This window comes from Fulmarus glacialis, unplaced genomic scaffold (genome assembly GCF_000690835.1).
Source record: "Fulmarus glacialis isolate BGI_N327 unplaced genomic scaffold, ASM69083v1 scaffold307, whole genome shotgun sequence".
NCBI classification, from domain to species: domain Eukaryota; kingdom Metazoa; phylum Chordata; class Aves; order Procellariiformes; family Procellariidae; genus Fulmarus; species Fulmarus glacialis.
The window spans coordinates 763-23,609 of NW_009222369.1; the positions used below are offsets into that span (position 1 = coordinate 763).

Consider the following 22,847-nt stretch of genomic DNA (forward strand, 5'->3'; position numbering starts at 1 on the left):
TCCCTCTTCAAATGGGTATAGTAAAACAATATGTTAAATTATGTTTTTATTGCCCAAGATTAAGTAAATGGAGTGTGAGGGGGTGTAGAAATTGTGGAGCCAGTGCTAATGGTAGACCTTAAAAGAATGTAAGTCTTGTTTAAAAAAAAAAAAAAAAGCCCCATCCAATTCAACCCCTCTCGTTAGCATTCTGTGTAATGCATACATGCACTTACCATGCTTTTGAATTAGTTTAGTGCCAGTACGTTGAAACTCATGGGTTCAGAATCTGCAGGTACAGCACAGTTTCTGCTGGCTACTATTCAATCCCATGTGAACACAAGTAGGAGTAATATCTCGACTACAGAAAGGCCCTCTTGGAAAAAGATAAACCAAACAATGAAACTATTCCTTGAAGAAGAAGAATAGTGTTATAAAATGGGTGCTGAGAGCTGATGTAGTGTAGGAGGTGTAGTGTAGTGGGGAGGAGAGCCATAGTGTTTGAGTTGGTATCTCGCTCTGAGATGCGCTATCCGTAGCTGTTTGGAATGGGACTGCATTTATGAAACCTGGCACTCTGCCTGGAAAATAAATGGAACTCTGATATGTTTGTAGTATGTGGCTTAACAATAGTGATAATCTACCCTTTGCAGAGCATTGCTGAAGTATTCCGATGTTTTATTTGTATGGAGAAATTGCGTGATGCACGTCTGTGTCCTCATTGCTCCAAGCTGTGCTGTTTCAGTTGTATTCGGGTGAGTTTTCTTATTATAGTTTATTCTTGCAAATGTACGAACTTAAAACCAACAGATCTTATGATCACATTCTTACTTCTTTCTTGCCCCTTTTCCTGGAGTTCCAAGGATTCCTTTTTCCTGCTCTGTGCTCTTTAGTTTCCCTTTCAAAATCTTTTATGACACCCTGAGGAAGAACTAGGCAGGCTGTGCGTTGCATTCAGTAGTGCTAATTATAGGGACTATCTGGAATAATTGCTTTTAAGAAACAGACATGTAATGATGCCTTCTTTAGCATCTTTTAAGAGTCAGTGATGCCTGTGTGGAAGACAAAAGTTGGAACAGGAACCAAATGCTGTTTGCATCTGTCAGTGTGGAACACTGGAAGGTCATAACATCACCTCTTGTCATCATGGAGATATTTTTAAATGCTTACCAAACTAGTATGATGTGATCAGATACAGGCAAAATCTTTTTTGAGGGAGTCTGGTATAGCAGGCTGAAGCAGCATCTGAAGTTCCTCAGTACATTTATTAGGGTCATGGTTACCAATGTGTAACACTTCAGTTCCAAATCCACATGCTGTTACGTGTTAGTGTAGTGGGAGAGGGTTCAGCTGAGGTTTTCAGTCCTCCGGTAGTATTTCCAGAAATCGCAACAATGATCATTCGCTTTGAAAGCTCTGACAAGAACTATAGGTGAACGATTCGTGTTACATACTAAGAATGTTAGATGACATATTGTTGCTGGGTGGTGAGAGATTATTCATGAGAATCTTTAAATGTAGTAGTGAGCTGACAAATGTAAGCCCTTCAACTGCTGAGCTTTTACACTTGTAAGTTGTAGTGGGCAGGTGAAGTTCTTTCCTCGGCTACTTGTCTTTGGAGCTTTCTGGAAGGGAAATATTCAAAGGGTCCTTGTGGACTTGATCATTGAACTGCAGCTGTCTAACTTGCGTATAAATAGCTCAAGAGGAAGAAATAAGTTACCTTGAAGACTAATAATTTAGACTCCAAAAAATATGCTTCTTGTATCTTCTGCTTTCTTTTGTTGAAACATGCTCTTTAGTCTAAGACTGTGGGAGTCTGCGCCAGGTGTGTGGTTTGTAATGGAGTTCTCTGTATAATTTTAACTGAAGTGTCTTTGACATCTAAAGAAGAGTGGTTGCTGTGTTACTAAGTTACAAATAGCAGCTTGATTGAACAGTTAAATTACAAATCTGTAAAAAAAGGAAAAAATATAGGAAGACTGTAATAAAAAGAAGTAACTCCTAATTAACGATAGAATGTGCTTGCTTTCAGTTCTTTTCTTACAGTTTCTTTAAAAATGTTTTTCCTTTTTCCTTCATAGCGTTGGCTGACTGAACAAAGAGCTCAGTGCCCTCATTGTAGGTAAGGTATTTTTAATATCAGAAATAAATTATCAGGAATTGGGTGTACTGTCCTGTTACGATCTATCTTTTTTCAGTGCAGATTGCACTAAATTTGTGAGCTTGATTTTTGAGACCTGCCTGCTGTTACTACAAAAATTTACCCTGGTATAATATTTATTCTAAAGTATGTTCTAGTTTTGTGACAAGCTAAGCAAGATCTTTGTTCTTCCCCTATTACACTGCTGTTTTCAGTGCATGTAGTTGGTGTAATAAGAGTAACTAGATGGTATTCCCCTTAGAACTCTTTATATTCTTCTTGCAAGAGTCAGAGACCAGAAACTTCAGTTTTCAGACTGAAATGCGTACTTTTTTTATATCTGTAATTTGTGAGACTTACCTTATGTGTTGCAGATTTGTCTGAGAGGTAGCTACAATGTGTTGTTTGTTTTGGTTTTTTTTAATGCAATGCCCCACCCTGTCCCCCCAAGCCCTGGCACCCCTCAGCGCTTCTAGTTCTTGAGTACCTAGCAATTGTAGCTCTTGATAGACCAAAAATTGGAAGGTAGCATATTTTTTCCCCTAAGGGAAGGGAGGCAACTAACCAACGATTTCTGCAGAGTTGTTTTTCAATATTCAGCTTTCAAAGTATTTGATCAATAGCTCTAAAATGCTTGTAAGGAGGTAAATATATCTACATTTTACAAAGGGGATAACTGAAGCACTGCAGCGGGGATAGTTGAATAATGGGAGAAATTGAAGAAGCACTGAGAAATGAAATTATTTGCCCAGCTTTATGCAGTAGCCTATAAAGAAATCTGGAAATAGTTCTTGGGTTCCCCATGTCACTATTCTGTATGTCCTTGTGCGGTGGTTTGTTCCTGCAGCCCCCAAATGAGCAAATCGACTTAAAACATTACATTTCTTGTTTTTCTGGTTTTGTTTTTGTTTTCCTGAAATAACTAGTACAGCTTCAGCTTTTTGCCTATGACTTTTCTGATTGTGTAGAATTGATGAACTAAATTCACTTCAATGCTTCTCTTTTAGCTCCTGGAGCTGAGTTCTTGCTCTAACTCTAGCAATGCTTCTTGCAGAGCCCCGCTACAGCTACGAGAGCTCGTAAATTGTCGTTGGGCAGAAGAGGTCACACAACAGCTTGATACACTTCAACTGTGCAATCTCACAAAGCACGAAGAAAATGAAAAAGACAAGTAAATGGAGCATTCTTCACATAAAGCGTTTTGCGGTTTGCCTTATATGAGCAGGCTTTTAATTTCAGCTCATTATTAAAATCAGGGAACAAACTGATAACTTTTACTTGCTTAAAAGCTGAATTCTGCTCACTGTCTGACTAAAAGTTGGAGTTCATTTCTGTCATACTTAATGGAACGAGAAAAGCTCTTCAGTGTCTTTGCCTAGAAAACTACCACTATTTCTAGTTTGACTCAATATAGTCTAAATGAGGGATATGGGAAACATGAAGGGTAGTAATACTTTGTAAGGCTTTTAGGCCTTCTTAGTGACCATACATCTGAAATAAGTCTTCTCTCAATGGCTTGCTCGTTTGGCAGTCCCATTAAGACTGTGGGTGCTGATTTGGGATCTCGGCATATAAAAGCAGAGAAGCTGTTCTGAGATGTCTTGTGGTCCCTTGAGAAATGTAATTGATAACCACAGTTTGAGATCAAAGAAAATATATAAAGTCCCATAGAAAGCACCACTATTGCTGTATCTGTCACGTTACTGCTGTTCATTCTCCTTCCTTGTCTTTGGAGCCTCCTGTATTTTCTGATATATTCTCTTCCTAGGAGCAACTGTCAGTACTTTCTCAGCAGGCTTTTTTCCTGGTTTTATCCCATTACCAGTGCTATTATGTGCTTTAAGATATATTCTGGAGATTCGGAGGAGAAAAGTGCGAGAAGAAGCATTGAAAAATGGACAGGGACTAATTATGTGTTCTATACCTGCCTCCTCCCCAAGTTCCTGAATGCTAATGAAGGGGGAACGGAGAGGCATGTATTCTAGGTCTGGCCTGGTCTGTGCTCAGTTTCTTGATTGATGCTGTTCCTGAAATTTTAAGAAATGACAAAGATCAGTTTGTCCAAAAAGCTTAAGAGCCATTGCTCTGTGGTTACTTTAGGTTGCGTTATGATTAGGATTTTAATAATGTGAAGTACTAACTTCCAGAATTCTGAGCTTGATTCATTGATGATATCCTTTATCTGCTGGGTAGAAATCCAATTTTAGTAATGTACTTTCTCTCTATCTCTGTGACATACTTCCTGAGAGAATACTAAGAGCAACATGTATTTTACAAAAGATTTTTACTGAATATAAGTAGTATTCTTGCAAAACTATGCTGATGTTTTGTGCTTTACTCTCAGTATCAGGTAGCAAAACAAGTGAAAATGTTAAACTGACTTTGCAGAAAATTCATAGCTATTTTCTGTTGATGATGTGTGTATTTTTTGCTTAAGGTGTGAAAATCATCATGAAAAGCTTAGTGTTTTCTGCTGGACCTGTAAGAAGTGTATCTGCCACCAGTGTGCGCTTTGGGGAGGAATGGTAAGAAGAGACTTGGTTACTTATATGCACATGGTATGATGTGTCGCGGATGGAGTGAGAGTGCACTTCACTTGTAAGAGAGAAGCGAAAATACAGAGAGCTCAACGGGCCCTGGGCTGTCCACCATTTGTGGAGTGAGATGATTGACTTATAGTCATTTGCATACCAGCAAGACGTGTGGGTCACTGCTCCAGACAGCCGATGGCTGCTGTGTTGCCATCCGTCCCCAAAGTCCAGCATAAGCTGGGAGCAGCCATCAGGACCCCCACTGGTGGTTACTGCTTACGTGGACGGGGGGAGCACACTGCCACACTCCACCCCGTGACTGTAGTCAATTCATCTTACCTTCACAGAGTCGTGGTTACCCCTTGCCTCTGTGCCATGAATAGTATATTGATAGTTTGTGCGCTTAGAGATCCACGGTAAGTAGATAGTGAAGCACTGCTATTTGTTATGCGTTAATTTGTAGGTTTTGGGTGGTTGAAGTTGTGTTATTTGTTTTATCATGTACCAAACCTTTATATACAATATAATTATAAGCAATAGACGTATTAGAGTTAGTGAAATCACAACTGAGTGAAGCATAAGATTAAACACTCCCGTTGCTGTTGGTGACCATCCAAGAAGTTTTCCACCAATGGTGTTCTCCATCCTTCTTCACTCTTTCTATAGCTCTTCTATCTCATGATGAATGGTGATTAGAGTTTTGTGTCCATTGTTTCGGACGCGTTCTAGCAGTTGACACAGGTCATTGTGTTGTAGTAGTTTCTTCACCAGTGTAAGATTCATTCCGATGGGGGTAGGCAATAAGTCTTGACTCAAGGTATAATTAGATTGTAACAGTTGATAAGACATAACAGCAGCTGAATAATTAAAGTCACATCCCATAACTTTAGTAAAGTTACAAACAAATATTTGAGCGATTGCTTGTATCTACAGTAATGTTATCTACGAATATAAAGTCACAAAGGGTCCTCGTACAAACACATCCTTTTCCAATATATATAAGTACAATTTCAGGGGCTCCACTGAGATGTATTTCAAAATGACAAACATTTTGTTCAGTGTCAAGACAAATGTCTTGGCCTTTGATGATGTTACTCTCACAAATAAATCCTTCTTGTTCCTGTACAACGCATGCATTAACATCAACAGTTTGCCATTTGTATCCGTTTCTTTGGGCCCACACTCTATGTTCTAATGGATACAGTATAGCTCCATTGTGATTTAATCCTAATGCAATGATTAGCAATGTGGCATATACCGAAGCATTGCGTGTGGTTAACACAAAAGCTGTGGCCTTATCGTTGATGGGGTTGTAAGTGAAATGGACTAAATGGCACCAGGATTGGAATTCTTTCTCAAATGTAGTTGCATTATCCCAAATTACCTTTCAAATTTCAGTGGGTAAGGTGCCCTCTTCACCTTCTCTTATAATTGCTCTTACCATAGATTGCATCCACAGTTGAGCTTGGGTACAACTAAGAGCTAGAGAAACATTATTTTGGGCTACACCAAGTGCATATGCAATCAATTGGTGGTCCCTTTCATTAATTCTTTCCCACTGAGGCAATATATCAGATAAGAGCCATTGCTTAGTTCCCAATGCTAATAGAGAAGACCGCAATGGTTGTTCTAATTTGTTTAAATCACTTCTTGTTGTGCTCACTTTATTTATGAGTCCTTAGTTTTTACAAAGAATACTCAGCTTACAGGGCTTCCAGTAGACCCATATCAATTATTTAATTGATGGAGTACTTAGGGAAGTCGCGTATCCCATGGAGCCTCATGTGGTTTGAGATTCCTTTTCAATAAGCCATTAGCTCTTTCTACCATCCCATTTGATTGAGGGTAATATGGGGTGTGGAATACCCATTTAATTCCCTCTTATTTTGTCCAATCTTGCACTTCCTTACACGAAAAATGTGAGCCATTACCACTTTGGATAACATCAGGAGTAGGTAGATTTGAGAACCAAAACGATAGCCCTAGCACTGTGTTTCACCCGTTGGCTTTCCGACAGTTAGTCGCCATAAGTGAGCTGGAGACTACTTTCACTCCTGTGAGGATGTATCGATATCCTGCAGAGGATTTGAATGGTCCGATATAATCAATTTGCCATGTAGACCATAAAGTTTTCCCTTCATTGATATGCAGAGGTGGTGCTTTAGCAGGATGATCTCCCTGTAATTCCAGTTTACACTGGGGACATTCTGTAATAATAGTTTCACAAGTTTTTCTGTTTATAGGCCAGCTTTTACTCTGTGCAGCAAAGTAAAGTGTGTCTTTACTTGTGTGGCCTCGGTTTTGATGTAACCATTCTCCCAATCAATACCATTCAGGATTTAAGGTGATTTTCCTAATTTTAGTTAGCTCATCTACCTTTTGATTCCACTTTGTGGCTGGTTGATAATCCTTAGTATGACCTTTTACCTATCCCATCTTGAAAGGTGTTTTCCTGGCTATACCTAGTAATAATGGCCAATCTTTGTTTCTCCAGACTGGGGACCTACTTCCCAATTCAAGGTTTCCCATTGACAGAGCCACTGTGTGGCACTGGCCCACACAGCGTAAGAGTCTACAGATATAATTTTTGCTCCATTCTGTGCTGCCAAAACAACTGCTCATATTTCTCCTACTTGTGCACTGCCTTCACCTTCCTCACTGCAAGAGGGACATTGAGGTGCTGGAGCGTGTCCAGAGAAGGGCAACGAAGCTGGTGAAGGGTCTGGAGCACAAGTCTAACGAGGAGCGGCTGAGGGAACTGGGGCTGTTTAGTCTGGAGAAGAGGAGGCTGAGGGGAGACCTCATTGCGCTCTACAACTACCTGAAAGGAGGTTGTAGCGAGGTGGAGGTTGGTCTCTTCTCCCAAGTAACAAGCGATAGGACGAGAGGAAATGGCCTCAAGTTGCGCCAAGGGAAGTTTAGACTGGACATTAGGAAAAATTTCTTTACTGAAAGAGTGGTCAGGCCTTGGAGCAGGCTGCCCAGGGAAGTGGTGGAGTCACCATCCCTGGAGGTATTTAAAAGACGTGAGGATGAGGCGCTTAGGGACATGGTTTAGTGGGCGTGGTGGCGTTGGGTTGACAGTTGGACTGGATGATCTTAGAGGTCTTTTCCAACCTTAATGATTCTATGATTCCTCTACTACTTGTTTGCCGGTGGTAATATCTAATGCAATGGCCTTATATTGCCATTTACCCTTTTTTCTGAAGCATCCGTAAACCAAATGGTTTCTGTTGGTGTACCCTCAGTAAGAGGTGGTGCATCCAGAATGGGTGAAGGTTTAAAAGGTTGTTGTAACGCTAAAGGGTCTGTGTTTATGGGCATCTGCAGTTTGGAAACCTTAGTGTGTCCCTGAGTTAATTGTGTATTTTCTGCAACTCCTGTTAGGTAGGCATACCATTTTCTGATAGTGGGTTTTTGTACAACTCCTTCTGGGGGAGCAGTCCCCTTTAGGATTGCTTCTAGGAAATTACATGGTCCTCTGGTTGTCCCTGATGTATTTTCTCAACTTGTTTAACTGCTCAGACTAAAGATAAAAGTCCCTTTTCCCATTCAGAGTATCATTCTGTTTCTTTAAATGCAGTTGAGCTAAACAATAAAGGTGTTTTTGGCCTATCGAGGCCAGTTTGGAACAGGTTATAGTAAGTAGCGTGTTTGACGAAACCCCGTTTGGCTATAATAGGGGGTGTACTGGTCCCAGTGACCGATACGTTTTTAATTCTTCAGTTAGAGTTTTGACTGCCTCTTTATGTTCTAATTTCCACTCCCAGGGTTTGCCTTTTCTTAAGAGTGAGTATAATGGATGGGAAATGATAGAAAATCCAGGTACATGCTTCCTCCAATATCCTAAAGTTCCCAAGAATTGTTGTAACTCTTTCCTTGATTGGGGCATTTGCAGCTCTTCGATTTTTCTTAAGGTATCTGAAGGAATCACTGCACTGCCTGCTATCCACCAAGTACCTAAAAATTTTACTTCTTTACTTGGTCCCTGACATTTTCTGGGTGGAATCTCAATTTGTGCTTTATTTAGTGCTTGCTCCACTGCTGCTGCCACTTCGCCCACCTTCTCAGGGGATGTTCCTCCAATCAGAGTATCATCTATATATTGGTACAGTTTCACTTCTTGGGGGAATGAGCCTGTCTGTAGAAGTTAAGCAAGTGCAGTATGAGCAATTGTGGGTGAATGTTTATACCCCTGTAGGAGTCTGTTAAAGGTATATTGTGTTCCCTCCCAAGTGAAAGCAAACTTCTCTTTATCCTCCTCCTTCAAGGGAACCATAAAGAACGTGCCTTTTACATCTAGCGCTGCCATCCATGGGTGTGCAGTTGCTTGCAAAGTAGCTGTTAAGTTTGCAATGTTTGGTACAGCAGCTGTTAGGGGGGCTGTATTAGCATTCAGGCACCAATAATCAATTGTTAAACACCAACTCCTGTCTGGTTTCCGAACTGGCCAGACAGGTGAGTTATATGGGCACTGGGTTCTGGAGATAATTTATTGTTTCTCCAAATCAGGTATGACTTCAGAAGTTCCATTTCGTGCCACAGCAGAAATTGGATATTGCGGTATGTTAGTAATTTTTGACTCAGGGAGGGCAGGGGCTGTGCAAAGTGCATGCACTGTAGCCTCCTGATTTCTACCGGGGTTGGGATTGATATTTGAGCTGAAGAACCACATGCTGCCATTTGGCAGGCGCCAGGTTTGTCCGTTTAAAACATCGAAACCTGAGATATTTTCATTATGATCTTTAATTGCAGAGCGAGTAGTCAACACGCGCTTCTCGCCCGAGAGCCATAAATTGACCTTGGCTGTTTGGTACATAACACTCGCTCAGTTCGCACCGGTAATCTTTAACTCCTTGCCTCGGGATCGCACGCCCAGCTTCTTGGCATCTTGTTGTGTTAGTGGTGAAATTTGTGCTCCCATATCTATTAAAACCGTCACCAATTGTCCTTGTGGACCAACTGGAATTAAAATGTACAGGACATCATCATTCATCTGCTAATAAGCCTCCACTTTCCGGACAGGCAGGCCCAATTGCCTTACGGACACTCTTTTTTTGGATTCATGCCCTGCAGTTCCTCCCTAAGGGGGAGGAAGGGGTTGTCTCCCTCTCATGGGACTGTCACTGGAGGAGTTGAACTACACTCCTTCCTTTCACGGTTATCTCGTTTCTGGAATGTTTCAGTCAGACTCAAGATAATGCCAGTAGGCTGGCCTTGAATCGTGGCTCTGGGAATGCCTAGGGCTAATGCATTTCTCCATACCTTTAGGTGCTCTTCAGTGGCTGCTGAAGTATGGCAGTTGTCACGAGCCCATTCTTCTGAGAAGTTCCATGCCTTCATAAATAATCAGTGATACTACTTGCCATCCTGCCGACTACGCCAGTTTGTCGCAGGTGGAGTGAAAGTGCGCTTCACTCATAAGAGAGAAGCAAAAATATACTTTATTGATACAAAATAGTGAGTTAACAAAGTTCAGTGGTAAATGCAACAGTGATTTAACAAGATTCGATGGCAAGGTACACTTGATTATTTACTGCAGGGAGGACAGGGTCAGACAAAAGTGTCAGGGAGACCCTTCCCTTGAGTCATGAGGTTCAGAAAGGACCGCCTTCCTTTCTAAACTCCTCAGAGAGGAGTCTAGGCGCAGCTGGATCCAGTCCTAGTACCAGACTTGGTCAACAGTTTATGCCTAAAGGATTATGTATGCACAATCAATCCTTTATATCACTTAGCTAAGATTTCAAAGTTTAGCATGCTAATAGTCACCTACCAAGGATCTGTTGTGGCAAGGAATCTCTCAATCTCAAGAAGTAACCTTGACAGGCATCCCTACTCAAGGGGAGAAACTGGCGTGCTGCCTGCTGCCATGCAGGAGAGCTCAACGGGCCCTGGGCTGTCCACTGTTTATGGAGTGAGATGATTGACTTATAGTCATATTTGCATACCAGCAAGGCGTGTGGGTCACTGCTCCGTCCCCAAAGTCCAGCATAAGCTGGGAGCAGCCGTCAGGACCCCCACTGGTGGTTATTGCTTTCGCGGGCTGGGGGGAGCACATTGCCACAGTATGTTACAATTAAAGACTGCAAGCATCATGTCTGACAGCAGTTGGAAGAAATAGGAATGCTATGAAACTGTTGTAACGGCTGTTGAATTACCATGCAAATACTGTAGTTGTATGTGTATTTATAATTTAATGTGAACATTGGTTATGAAGAGCGATACCTTCTGTTTATAATTAGAGAAGCAAATTGAATTTTTGCTGAAAGGAGGTCAGAACTACCTTCCATCTTACAAACTTCATGATGTCTTGGACAAACTGTAGATGGTGCTGAGAATTTTATGGGCAAAGGAAGAAGTCTTTCTCAGAGAATATAGATAACGCTTACGTTATTTAAATGCCCTGGCCTGTAATCTTGAATATCTTCAAAGCTGTGTTAGTAGCACAATTCACCACACTGTTTATTATCCTTTCAATTGAGTATTTCAAGGAGAGACTGCTGTCATTTTTTGGAGTATAAGTGGTTAACAGTGTGCTGCCTTTATTTGGGAAGAGTATTTTAATAATAATAAAAATAAGATAACCGTTCTATCGTTATTTGATTTGTTAGAGAATTGCACAGTGAATGAAGCAGTTTATTTTTGGAGGACTGTTGAGACTCCAAATAACTCTTGACAGGAAGCTTTGATGGTATGAAAGCCAAATTCATGACTTATGAAGGGAAGTGAAAGACAGGCTTCCTACATACAATCTGCTTTGGAACTTTTCCAAAGTGAGTGATACACTAGGAGGCTTTCTTCCTCTCTCTTTCAGTAATTTAATAGGAGTGGAATAAAGTTAAAATGGGATGCTCTATTATTTCTCAGCTCCCCCCTCCCCCCCTTTTTCTTTTTTAACAGCATGGAGGACATACTTTTAAGCCACTAGCAGAAATCTATGAGCAACACGTCACAAAAGTAAATGAAGAAGTGGCAAAGCTTAGGAGAAGACTTATGGAATTGATCAGTTTGGTGCAAGAAGTGGTAAGAAATTGATCCAAGATAATGTTAAGTTTTCCTGTAGTATGCCAGTGTCAAAGGATAACTGTAAAGTGGGAAGCGGAGATGTTTTCAGTACCGGTTCAGAAGCTGTCGCTTCTGTAAAGGTAATCAGATTATCCCACGGAGAGAAGTTTTTACTTTTTAGTTATACTCTTTTTATACAATGTGGAAATATCAACATATTCTCAATACTGTTTTTGTAGTTGCCAGACAGAAAAAGATGTGGATTAGCCAACAGGGAATTTTTCTTTTGATGTATGCTATTTAAAAGCTAGAGTTCTTGGAAAGATATATTTTTGTCAACACTTACAAAAGTGCAGTCTGCCATGCTAAACAGGTATAAAAATGCTTTATTCTTACAGAGCTTATTTTCCTTTCTTGAGGACAATAGACTACAAGTATATTTGAGCCTCCAGGATGGGCTGTAAAGCAGCTCACCAGTTAGAGATTTGAAGTTTGTGTACCTCCTTTTTCTTCCCCACAGGGGTAAATGTGTTAGACATCCAAATATCAACATATTCAGCTTTGGCAGTTTCAGTGGGAATTCCAACAATTCAATACAGTTTCTTGTATTCTAGGAAGGATTATTTTTGTGTTCTGCTGAATGCTGTTACATTTATTGTGTAGTCTTTGTGCAAATAAAATAAGGTTTTTTTAAACAAGTTTTCGTATGGTTTTTGTCTATGCTGTTATTCAGGTAGTTGTTTGCCACATGCAGTGCTAGGTTAGCTCTGCTTCAGCTCAAATGTGACCGTTATTTCTAAGTATTTGTAAAGTGTTGAGAGGATTGCGGCCTTCACCTTCCAGGGTGAAGGGCGCAATTTTTATCAAATTATTCTTGTTACCAAGAAGGTAACTTTTCTATGCTGCTCAAGTTACAGAAGAGAAACTGGCAGTTGTATTTACAAATTTTGATACTAAAGAATCTCCATTTGACAAATCTCTATGTAATGAGAAAATATTGCTCAACTTTACTGTTAACCTTTGGTCACCCACCAGAGGGCACGCTTATGTATTCAGTAAAAGTCAAAGGATATTTACAGGCTATTCCTATTGCCAGTTGCAATACAGCTTATCTAAAAACACATTCCTATTTTCTTATTCTAAACATGCAAGCTTCAGTAAGATGGTGGTTTTTTTTTTTCCCCTCATAGAAAAATAGGGCTGGAGGGGATGCTAGGGCAGCCTGGGCATTTCTGGGATCTGAGAGAATGGAGTCCATGTGTAAATGAGTGAAACATGCAGAAATGTGAAGGCTTTCTTTTTGTGCATGTTTTTTCCTGAACCTTGTTTTAGGAGAGGAATGTGGAGGCAGTGCGTAGTGCGAAGGATGAACGAGTTCGGGAAATCAGGAATGCAGTGGAGATGATGATTGCCCGGTTAGACACTCAGCTGAAGAATAAGCTTATAACGTTAATGGGTAGGTATTTGCCTGATCTATTATGAGTAGGAGCAATATATTAACAAAGTGTAAATCTATTGAGAAACTTTCTTGCCCTGGTCGTATGACTCCTTACACACTTTATGGTGTTAAGCAAGTTAACTGCTAACAGAAAACTTCTGCCTACAGCAAAGATTTTAGTTAATTATGTAGTTACTGTGATGCAGTTCTGAGTTGTTAGACGTAACCTGGTTATGTTCTGTTAGAAACTCCTGTATAATAACTTGGAGAACGTTTCCATCTAATTGAAAGATATTTAGTACCTTTCACCCAAAGTGTTTCTACACCATCATTTGTATTAGTCAAGAAGTCCATCTTTGTAATTTGATGTCTTTGTAATATATTCCTTTTAATGTAATTTTAAAAAATTAGAAGTCTATATGAGATGTCTGGTGAGCAATAGTTCAGATCCATACATACAGGCATCCTTGTCTGCAAATGAAGAACATGGCATCTGGAATCAGAGCCGCTAGTTTGGTTCCTGATGCTTTTGTTAACCGGACACTGGTCGCTTTAGCTCTTCTTTGGTATAAATAGGGGTGAGAAGACAGGTGGTACACTTACAGGTGTTAAAGCTTACAGAAGCAATGCTACTAAAAATTAAGTGTAGCTTTCAATGAGAAGGACAACGTTCCTCAGTTGGCTATAACTCTGTACATGCTTTGCTCAACTAATTTTGCCTTGGTTTTTCCATGTGTGCTTTCATTTGCGTAAGTGCATTGATAGGAGCATGTACTAAAGGTGACATCTTCTTGGGATACCAGTTTCTTTAGACACTCTTGAAATGTTATACTTATGACCTTAGTTTTGCAAGGTACACAACTGATAGATCAAAGTACGCAGACAAATAGATCCTTGACCTTGTATCTATGTACTTGTCTTGGAAATAAAAGGAAGGCAATACAATAGCTGTGCTGAAAATATATTTCTGGTGCTTGAAATCTTCACACACAGACACACACACCCCCTCTCCCCACCACCCACCCAAAGAAAACCTGAAATGCTCATGCTTGGAAAATGTCCTTAGCTTTGATAATGCTTGCTTTTAGTCTTTTAGTTCATTTACATTAAAAACAAAACAACAAAATAAATGTATATTAGCTATGTTTCAAGTTCCTCTTCAAATTCATGTCAGTACTTTAAAATGTTTGCTTTATGTTAAATCCAGGATTCGTACATTCATGCATATTTTGTGCCTACATCAAATACAGTAATCAGTCACAAGATTTGTTTTAGTGTATACTGATTAAATATCAGTCTTAAAGCTGTGGTAGAATGTCTTAATTATTTGTATGTACAGGTTAACATTTTGTCCATGTTACGTCCATGGTCCATTTTGTCCAACACCTTTTTTCTAACAACTGCCCAACACTCTTCAGGTATGTAATGTATGATGGAGACAAAGTAAATCCCCATGACAGAAAACAGAATGTGACGTAAGTTTTATTCTTTCTCGTCATGGTGTTCATGCTAGTTGAAATGCACAAACACATTTAAACACTGTTTGTTCTTTTTTATAAAGAAATCACTTAAACATCAAAGTCAAGAGACATGGTGGCTTTTAGGAGAAAAGTGTCAGCTAATATAAAAGAGAGGCTTGTCTGGATGAGAGCGAATTCAATGAAGTCAAACCTCCTTTTTTTTTGTCCAAAAAAGGACCCCAAAACAACAAACCTGCCATTTCTGGGACACAGAATGTTTCATTACTGTCTTAACCTCAAGTGATTTTTTCACTACAGCTCTAATTAAAAACGTAGGCTTGCTTTTAAAATGCTTTCTCAATCAACCTTGGTATATTTAGAAATCCTTTACCTTAGTAGGTTCTGGGGCAGCTTCCAGGTGAAAAAACCCAAAAAGCTCAGTCTCTTAAAATCCAGTGAGTATGTCTTTTTTTCTTTAAACATGTCTTCTTTTCTTTAAACAGGTCAAAAGACATCGCTTACTCAAGAAACTGAACTTCTGGAATCCCTGCTTCAAGAAGTAGAACATCAGGTGATTATGAAAAGAGATGAAATGTTATGTTACATAGATCCCTCCTCAGTTGGCCTTTCTTTATATTTTATTTATTTTTAAACTATTAATTGATGGATATTTCTTGAGGGTATCTCTTCATTTAAGTGACCTTAGGTTGCACAATTTCTTCTTAAAAACAAGAGTGTCTTCTTGAAGTAATGAAAGGTGTTCTCTTCTGTTGCTTGAAAAACTAGTGCAGGGATTAATAGCAATATCATATAAAACTACACAGTTGTGTGTTTGTTGAAGGTAACTTAGCATTTAGACGATGTGGTAGATTCTGTTAGTTCTGCTGTTGCTGACTGCATATGAATAGTGGTGGCTATAAATGTATTCCTTTTTCATTCCCTGCACTGTTTTTGATTCAGTAAGAATGCTAAGCTGGCTTTATCACCTGATCAGCGATTATCATGTTCTCCTTGCACTTAAGTTAATTATTTCATACTTGTAATGGAATGTCTTAGTTGAAGAATCGATGACATCAGGAGGATGAGTGCTCCTGCATACCACGCATTAGCATATTCTTTTTGTCTGTTTGTTGAGAGCTCTCTGTGTCTAGATCATTCAGAAATTACTGTGTTGCAGCCCAAATGAGGACCTTCTAAATCCTGAATAGCAGTGCATATGCAACTCTGCAGATCAGCTTCTCTTTTGCAGAAAAAAACCCATTAAAATAATAACAAATTGATGCTAGTGAAACATGACCTCTTCTCCCTCCAAAATAGGAGGAAAAGCTTACTAACTAAAAAAAATTGTGAGAAGATGCAGACATCTGGCAACTGTATAGGTCTCTACTGTTTGTTTAAAGTCATCAAACATGTCTTTGTCAAGAGAGGCTTTGAATTTTGTATTCTTTCTGTGGAAGTAATAGAATGATTTGAAGAACTCATAGCAAAAATGTGGCTTTTTAAAATGTACGTATTAGTCTCACTTAAGCCTGACAGGAAGTTTGAAATGTAAGTCTAAGATATGTTTTTCCAGTGTTTACTAGCTATTCAAGGATCACGTAAGATTAGATTTTTTTTTTTTTTTTCTTTTCCTTCAGATTTTGAAAAGACCTTTATTATTACACTGGTTTTGTAAGATATCTCGAATGAAGTGGATTGAAGTGGGTTTTTTGGCCTGCTATTTAAGATAATACAGACTTCGTTTTGTTCAAATTTGGATGAACGAAAAAAAGTACAGTGCTTGGCAATAAAGAAGTAACTAAAACGTAAAATAACTATCTAATGTCACAGGAGCTTGTATTGCTGTGTTGTGATGTATTTGAGCAAATTATCCCAATGTCTAATTAAGTGTCCTTTCCAGATTGATTTACTTTGTTGTTGTTGTTGTTGCGTAAACACAGTAATAGGTGTGATTTGGTATTAATCAGGTATCTTGTATATAAGTAAGTTTAACCTAAGTGAAGTACATAGTCATTGCTGTAGCTTTCATTGTAGAATTTGACAGAGTCTTAAATATTCAGGACTTCCCAAATGGTTTGCACAGACTTTGGAGTGAGACACAATTAGACTATCTATTTTCATTTCCTAACAGAAATTTTAGAACACATGACCACCGGCTATCATAGGCAAATTCTTAGTCTTAAGAGCTGACAGTTTCAAGGGAAATAAAACTCAAACAAATGGGAAAAAAACCCCCCACACAATCTCCAAGCTTCATTTTACATTGCATTGTGGGTAATCTTTCTGAAGCTGTGACAGACATGCAATTTATTTGTTTAAAAACGAAAGTGATCAAAACCTATGGTTTCTACAAGGATTTTTTTTTCTTTCTTGTTTTTTTTCTGATATAGTTACGATCGTGCAGTAAGAGTGAGTTGATATCCAAAAGTTCAGAGATCCTGATGATGTTCCAGCAGGTTCATCGGAAGCCTATGGCCTCATTTGTCACTACTCCTGTCCCCCCAGATTTCACAAGGTAAGCATTGCATTTCCTTTCTGTTGTAGTTTGAACTTGAAAGCCATCTTATGAAGGTTTGTTTTGCTTGTTAAAAAATGTTTAAAGGAACTTAGAGGAGAGTATCTATTTCCCATTTTACTGTACTGCTGTATGGAGGAGGATGTTCCAGTGAGTCTGTGAGGTAGACGTATTCTTATGTGTGTTAGCCTTTTGTAAAACTAGGACAGGAGAGTACCACTGTATTTTAACGTGGGTTTGAAAGAGTGGATGATAGGCGGCTGATGGATAGGTTGCTGGAGGACTTGCCTGATACTCACCTATAGCAAAGGGGGGTCATACTTCTCAGCTATACGAGCAGTGGCAGTGGTAATCTGTGGGGTAACGTGATTCTGTCCATTTCTGTGTTAAACTTGATATCTCTGACTGCATGTGGCTCCACGCTTATACGCTGGAACTGATAAACTGCTTAACTTACTCTTCTTAGTAACCTATGCCGCAAGTAGGCTTTTCTGTTCCAGCAGGGCTTATTTTCTGTCTGTAGCCCTTGCTGGGGAGTCAGGACAGTGGGTTCCAGCTGACAATTTTTTTTCTTTTTTACACTTAGTTTACTGATTTGTCCTTTTTCTCTTATTATTGGGTCATTTAGTATATAATTGCAAGGCTCTCATGAGATGCTTCTGCAGGTGACCTTAATTCAGAACATATAGCCAAAATCACTTCATAACACAATTCTTCATAAAGAGAGTACTGCTAGTGCTGGCTTCTGAGGAAATCTGTTGAGAGTTTAGGCTAGCTGGCTGAAAAGCATCTCCAAAAAATTAAAAGTAGAAGAGGTCTTAGAAAAATTCCTCAAATTGTTTTGTGTTCTCTAGCAAGAATCAGTTTGGCTTGCTTTTAAATGCAATCTCAAAACTATTGTCTTGACATGTTTTCTGAAAAGAATAATTAAATGCACCTCTGAGGAGAGTTTAAATCTGAATATTCATTTTCATTTCATTGTGGGGGAAGTGGACCACCACACAATGGCAGTAACGTATCTCCTGCTCTGAAACACAAACGATTTAAGCTTTGTACTTTCAGCCATAGAATAGTTTCATCCTTTCTAGAATTACCAAGGAGTCTTACGTTAAAAATTAACTATATTAAGAGTTTGTTAGCCATCACAGGTAAAAGGGAAAATTCTCTTAAATACTCCTGATTGCTCTTCCCTCCATAACATAAAATATTTGGTTTATTGTGTGATATCACATGGAGAGATACTGGGGAGAAGGCTTATATACGGAATTTTCAGAACTGCTGAAATAACCCAATGTAGTCCTAGTGAATTTCAGTGGCTCTGGTAACCTGAATCATCTTAAGTGCTTCTAAAGATTCCACAAGTTGGGATTTTTAATGTCATGTTATTCAACTCTTAATACAGTTTTTTTTTTTCCCCACCCCTCCCCAGTGAATTGGTTCCAGCCTATGACTCAACTACGTTTGTCTTGGAAAATTTCAGGTAAGAATGTATCTTAAATTACTGTGAATATTGGGAAGCTTTTTCTGCTTCTTCTGTACATGAGTAGTATTCTTTAAAACACAGAATAGTTGCTACAGAAAACTGTAAGATATGAGCTAAGCTGTAGGAATTCAATCAAAAATCTCTTGTTTACCAGGTGAACAACAATTAACCCTAGCTAAACTGTCAGCTAAAAAGATTTTTCACGATAAAGGCAAACTACTTATTTTTCTTTCTAAAAATGATTGAATAATTTTGTAAGGAATACATATATTTGTATGGACGCTGAACATTCTGCGTGGGCTCGTATGCTGCTACATGCTCTGTGCAGCAAGGACGGCTCTAGAATGTAAGAGTGCAAGTGTATATGCAGCTTACTGCTGCATGGAGGGTTTTGCTTTGTCCCAATAGCAAATGTTTTTTCTCCTTTCTCAATAGTACGTTGCGTCAGCGAGCAGATCCTGTTTACAGTCCACCTCTTCAAGTGTCAGGACTTTGCTGGAGGTTAAAAGTTTATCCAGTGAGTTATATTTTCAACTAGAGTTATTACCCCATCCAAAACACTTAACCAGCATTCATGTGCTTCTCTTGTAAGGAAACATCAGTTAGTTTCTTCTCATGTTTTATATAAAAAAGCTGTATGAAAAGAACGTAATAAGGTTGCAGACTTGATCGCCCATCATTGGAGTATTCCCTCTCTGCCTCCAGATAACCAGCATGAACATTCTCACTATAGTTAATCTGGATAATTTAAAAGCAATTAAAAATGGGTCTTACAAATACACCATAGGAACTTTAATAGATATTTTTACCGTTTCTGTCTGAGTGGTTTTTGCGGATGTTTCTTGCAGAACTGAGGTCTAGAAACTTACCATATTTATGTTCATGAATAATCCTTATTTGGGAAGTTGGGAGGAGGACAAGCTGTTAGTTGAAAGGGAATCTGTTTTACTGTGTGTCCAGTTCTCAAATGCTGGCATTAGTACAATATGCACATTTTAATGTCCTTTCAGTGGGCTGAATATTCAGATTTTAGAAACAATGTCTCTGTCAGTGTTGGAATGTTAACCCACAAGGTGTGATCTTTTTACAGTCCACTAGTCTGGTCAATACTCCCAGGAAGCTCTGGCTGCTACTACAGCTGTGTTTGGAGAAGTACGTGTTTAGTGGTGGGAGTACAAGTTTTGTTTCTTAGTGATTTACATGGCATCTTCAGAGAACTGGATTAATCTGTTAAGCCGATGTATGCACAGAATTGTATTCTTGCAATGCAGAGGCAGACCCCTGTGTAAGTTTTCAGAGTATTGTAAATTCAGGATTGACTACATAAGGTGTGCTGTCAGAAGGCATTAAACTTTATTTTTTAAATGGTAAGTTGAAATGTTTCTTCAACCTAGAGGATTCAAGTTGAGCCATTCTTCATCCTTGATTAAGGTGAGTTTGATGGAGGTTTTGCCATATTTTTTCTTGATTTCTGGTGATTCTAATATTGTTTCTCAGTTAACTGACCTAACTTTTTCACGTTGCATGTTTTTTCTAAAGAAACTGCTTTTCTTTCAAAAATTAAGGGGCTTTGAAATGCAGCTGTATGTAAAATATTTCAGAACTAATGTTTAACCTGAGCTGTTTTTATGTTGAGAGTTTGAGAAGAATTGGACTGTAATAAACAGATGAGTAGATTTTGTGAGCTTTTTAATTGTTTTTTCTACATGTTAAATAAATATTTTTCCAATATATTGACAAGTGTTTGTCTGCTCAGCCTTCCACTTAATTGAACTCCTAAAATGCTAATAGAGTAACTAGAGCTCTGTTTTGAGATTTATGTCTGAGATACCAATACTAGAGTGCGTATGTGCTTCCAGATGCAAACTCTGTGGTGATTCAAGAGTTCTAGGTCAGAGAAGACTAAAAATCAAAACTAGGATACAAAGTAGACTACTGCTGCAAATTCTGTATTGATTGAAGCTGTTTTCTAAACTTCAAGGGTATATCGAGGTGTTTTGGTGGTTTTTTTTGTGTCCCCCCCCTCCCGTGGTTTTTGCTTTCTTTTTTAAATTAATTTCTCTCTCTATTTTGTTTGTTTCAAGGATGGAAATGGAGTAGTACGGGGCTACTACCTGTCTGTGTTCTTGGAGCTGTCAGCTGGATTGCCGGAGACATCCAAGTAAGCAAACCTGTAGTAAGAGCAGCCGTTCTTTTTTTCTATTGGCAAAGCATCTGGAGAAGTTTGCAAAGAATGACCTCAAGTTCAGTAGTGCTGCTAGGGTCTGATGCAGAGCACTCTTGAATAGTGAGACTTCTGTGGTCCATTGAGCTTTGAATTGTGCCCAAAGATAATATTTTAAAGTTGTTACTCAGTGGTTTTCTCAAGGTAAAGAGCAAGCTGGCAAAACAACCGATAAGAGTATCTGTGTCCTAGTATTCAATCCTAGAGTTGGTTTACCACTCTACTCCCTATTACTACTTTCTCCCCCCTTGTACTGTTTGTATAAGTGTTCAGTAAAATTTTAAGACTGAGTCACCTCTTCAGCTGGGCATGCAAGCCTCCCAGGAAGTGCAGTTCTGTTAAACTTGACGCATTCAGCAATGCTGACGTCTTTGTTTTGGTATTAATACCTGTGATCTTCCCCTGTGTAGGTATGAGTACCGTGTAGAAATGGTTCACCAGTCCACCAACGATCCCACTAAAAACATAATTCGAGAGTTTGCCTCCGATTTTGAAGTTGGAGAATGCTGGGGTTACAACAGATTCTTTCGTTTAGACTTGCTAGCCAATGAAGGCTATTTGAACAGGCAAAATGACACTGTGATCCTAAGGTAAGGAAGACAGCTTGGCGGGGCTCTTTTCTGCTGTCATGTCACAAAGTATCACACCTACTACTGAAATAGGAAATAATTAAGTAGTTCAATTTAAAATAATTGTGACATGTTTTGTCATAAATGGATTTCACTGTCATAAGCTTTAAAGAAGAAAATGTGCTGAAGGGAGTTGTGGAAAAAAGTACATCTCTTCCTTTGAGAAGCAGCTGTGCTTGATGCTAATAAGCCTGGGTTGGAGATCTGTAGCTAACTGAATGAAAGGAAAAAGGTGTTTTCTCTCCCTCTTTAGAAATAGTTGTAGTGAGCATAGGAGAACTTTGGGAATGAAGGAAGTCTGTAATGTAAGAGAACTAATGCCGTCAATGGAAATTGCAATGTTATGACAAAATATAGAAGCTTTATCCATCTACTTCAAATATTCTCTGTACAGTCCTACTCTTGCTCCTGTTAAATGTAGTGTGTTAATTTTTTTAGTGTTGGTTTGTGAAGATAACCACTTCTCATATAACTGCCTCTCCTACAAAAAGCTTACTGTTGCCATTCAGTGCATTCAGGATACTGAGTATAGAAGTATATGTTTTCTGTTAAGTTTATTTTATCACTAGGTTTCAGGTTGTCTGATGTTCTTACGCAGGGCTTTTTGGATTGGGGGGCGGGGGTGGGAACGACCGAAAAAAAAAAAACCACCACCACCAAAAAAACCCCCCTTTTGAAATGTTCCTTTGAAGGTTTCAAGTGCGCTCACCAACCTTCTTCCAAAAGTGCCGAGATCAACACTGGTACATTGCTCAATTGGAAGCAGCTCAGACAAGTTATATCCAACAAATAAATAACCTTAAAGAAGTAAGTGGGATGTATATTAATGTAAAATCACCTTTTACTGCCCAGTAATTACCTGGTTTAGGTTACAGTGTTCGCATGTGACAATTGTGTGTGTTTGGGTTGCTATTGGTAGCTTGATATTGGCATTACTGAAATACTATATATGCAAGTCAACAAACTTACTTGATTTGATGATGATGCTCCATTGTGGTCTTCTGTGTATACTTTTGTGTATCCTTCTAATATTTAAGAGGCTTGCGATTGAACTTTCCCGGACTCAGAAATCACGAGGCATTTCACCTCCAGACACTCATCTTAGTCCCCAGAATGATGATGGTCCAGAAACAAGATCAAAGAAATCTGGACAAAGCACTGAAGTACTACTTGAGAATGTTGCTGCTCCAGGATTAGTGCGAGATAGCAAGGAAGAGGAGGAGGAGAAGATCCAGCACGAAGTCTTTAATGTAGGAATTGTCTTTTTCCTGCGTCTTTGTTTATGTGTAGCTTTTTATGGTAGGATAGCAGTAGAAACATAAGTGAACTTCTGAATTGTAAATTAGATTTATTATCCTCTGTGTGGAAATAGGAGATAACACACTCGAGAGCTAGCAGCGAGAGATGACACTAGGGAGATGTTCCAGAACAGAGCTAATA

The 22,847-nt window shown here is 39.0% G+C and overlaps 1 protein-coding gene across 1 annotated transcript in view; it reads left to right on the forward strand.

The window, feature by feature from the left end:
• The first annotated feature begins 665 nt into the window (after positions 1-665).
• TRIM37 (tripartite motif containing 37) overlaps positions 666-22,847 on the forward strand; it is a 33,960-nt gene continuing 11,778 nt past the window's right edge. Inside the window, exons 1-14 of the mRNA XM_009581408.1 lie at positions 666-734; positions 2,064-2,104; positions 3,177-3,293; positions 4,560-4,647; positions 11,554-11,676; positions 12,991-13,114; positions 15,060-15,127; positions 16,947-17,071; positions 18,501-18,551; positions 18,990-19,071; positions 20,639-20,715; positions 21,189-21,368; positions 22,100-22,214; positions 22,445-22,657. Of these exons, the coding sequence (XP_009579703.1) occupies positions 666-734; positions 2,064-2,104; positions 3,177-3,293; positions 4,560-4,647; positions 11,554-11,676; positions 12,991-13,114; positions 15,060-15,127; positions 16,947-17,071; positions 18,501-18,551; positions 18,990-19,071; positions 20,639-20,715; positions 21,189-21,368; positions 22,100-22,214; positions 22,445-22,657 (1,473 nt within the window). The remainder of the gene's footprint in view (positions 735-2,063; positions 2,105-3,176; positions 3,294-4,559; positions 4,648-11,553; positions 11,677-12,990; positions 13,115-15,059; positions 15,128-16,946; positions 17,072-18,500; positions 18,552-18,989; positions 19,072-20,638; positions 20,716-21,188; positions 21,369-22,099; positions 22,215-22,444; positions 22,658-22,847) is intronic.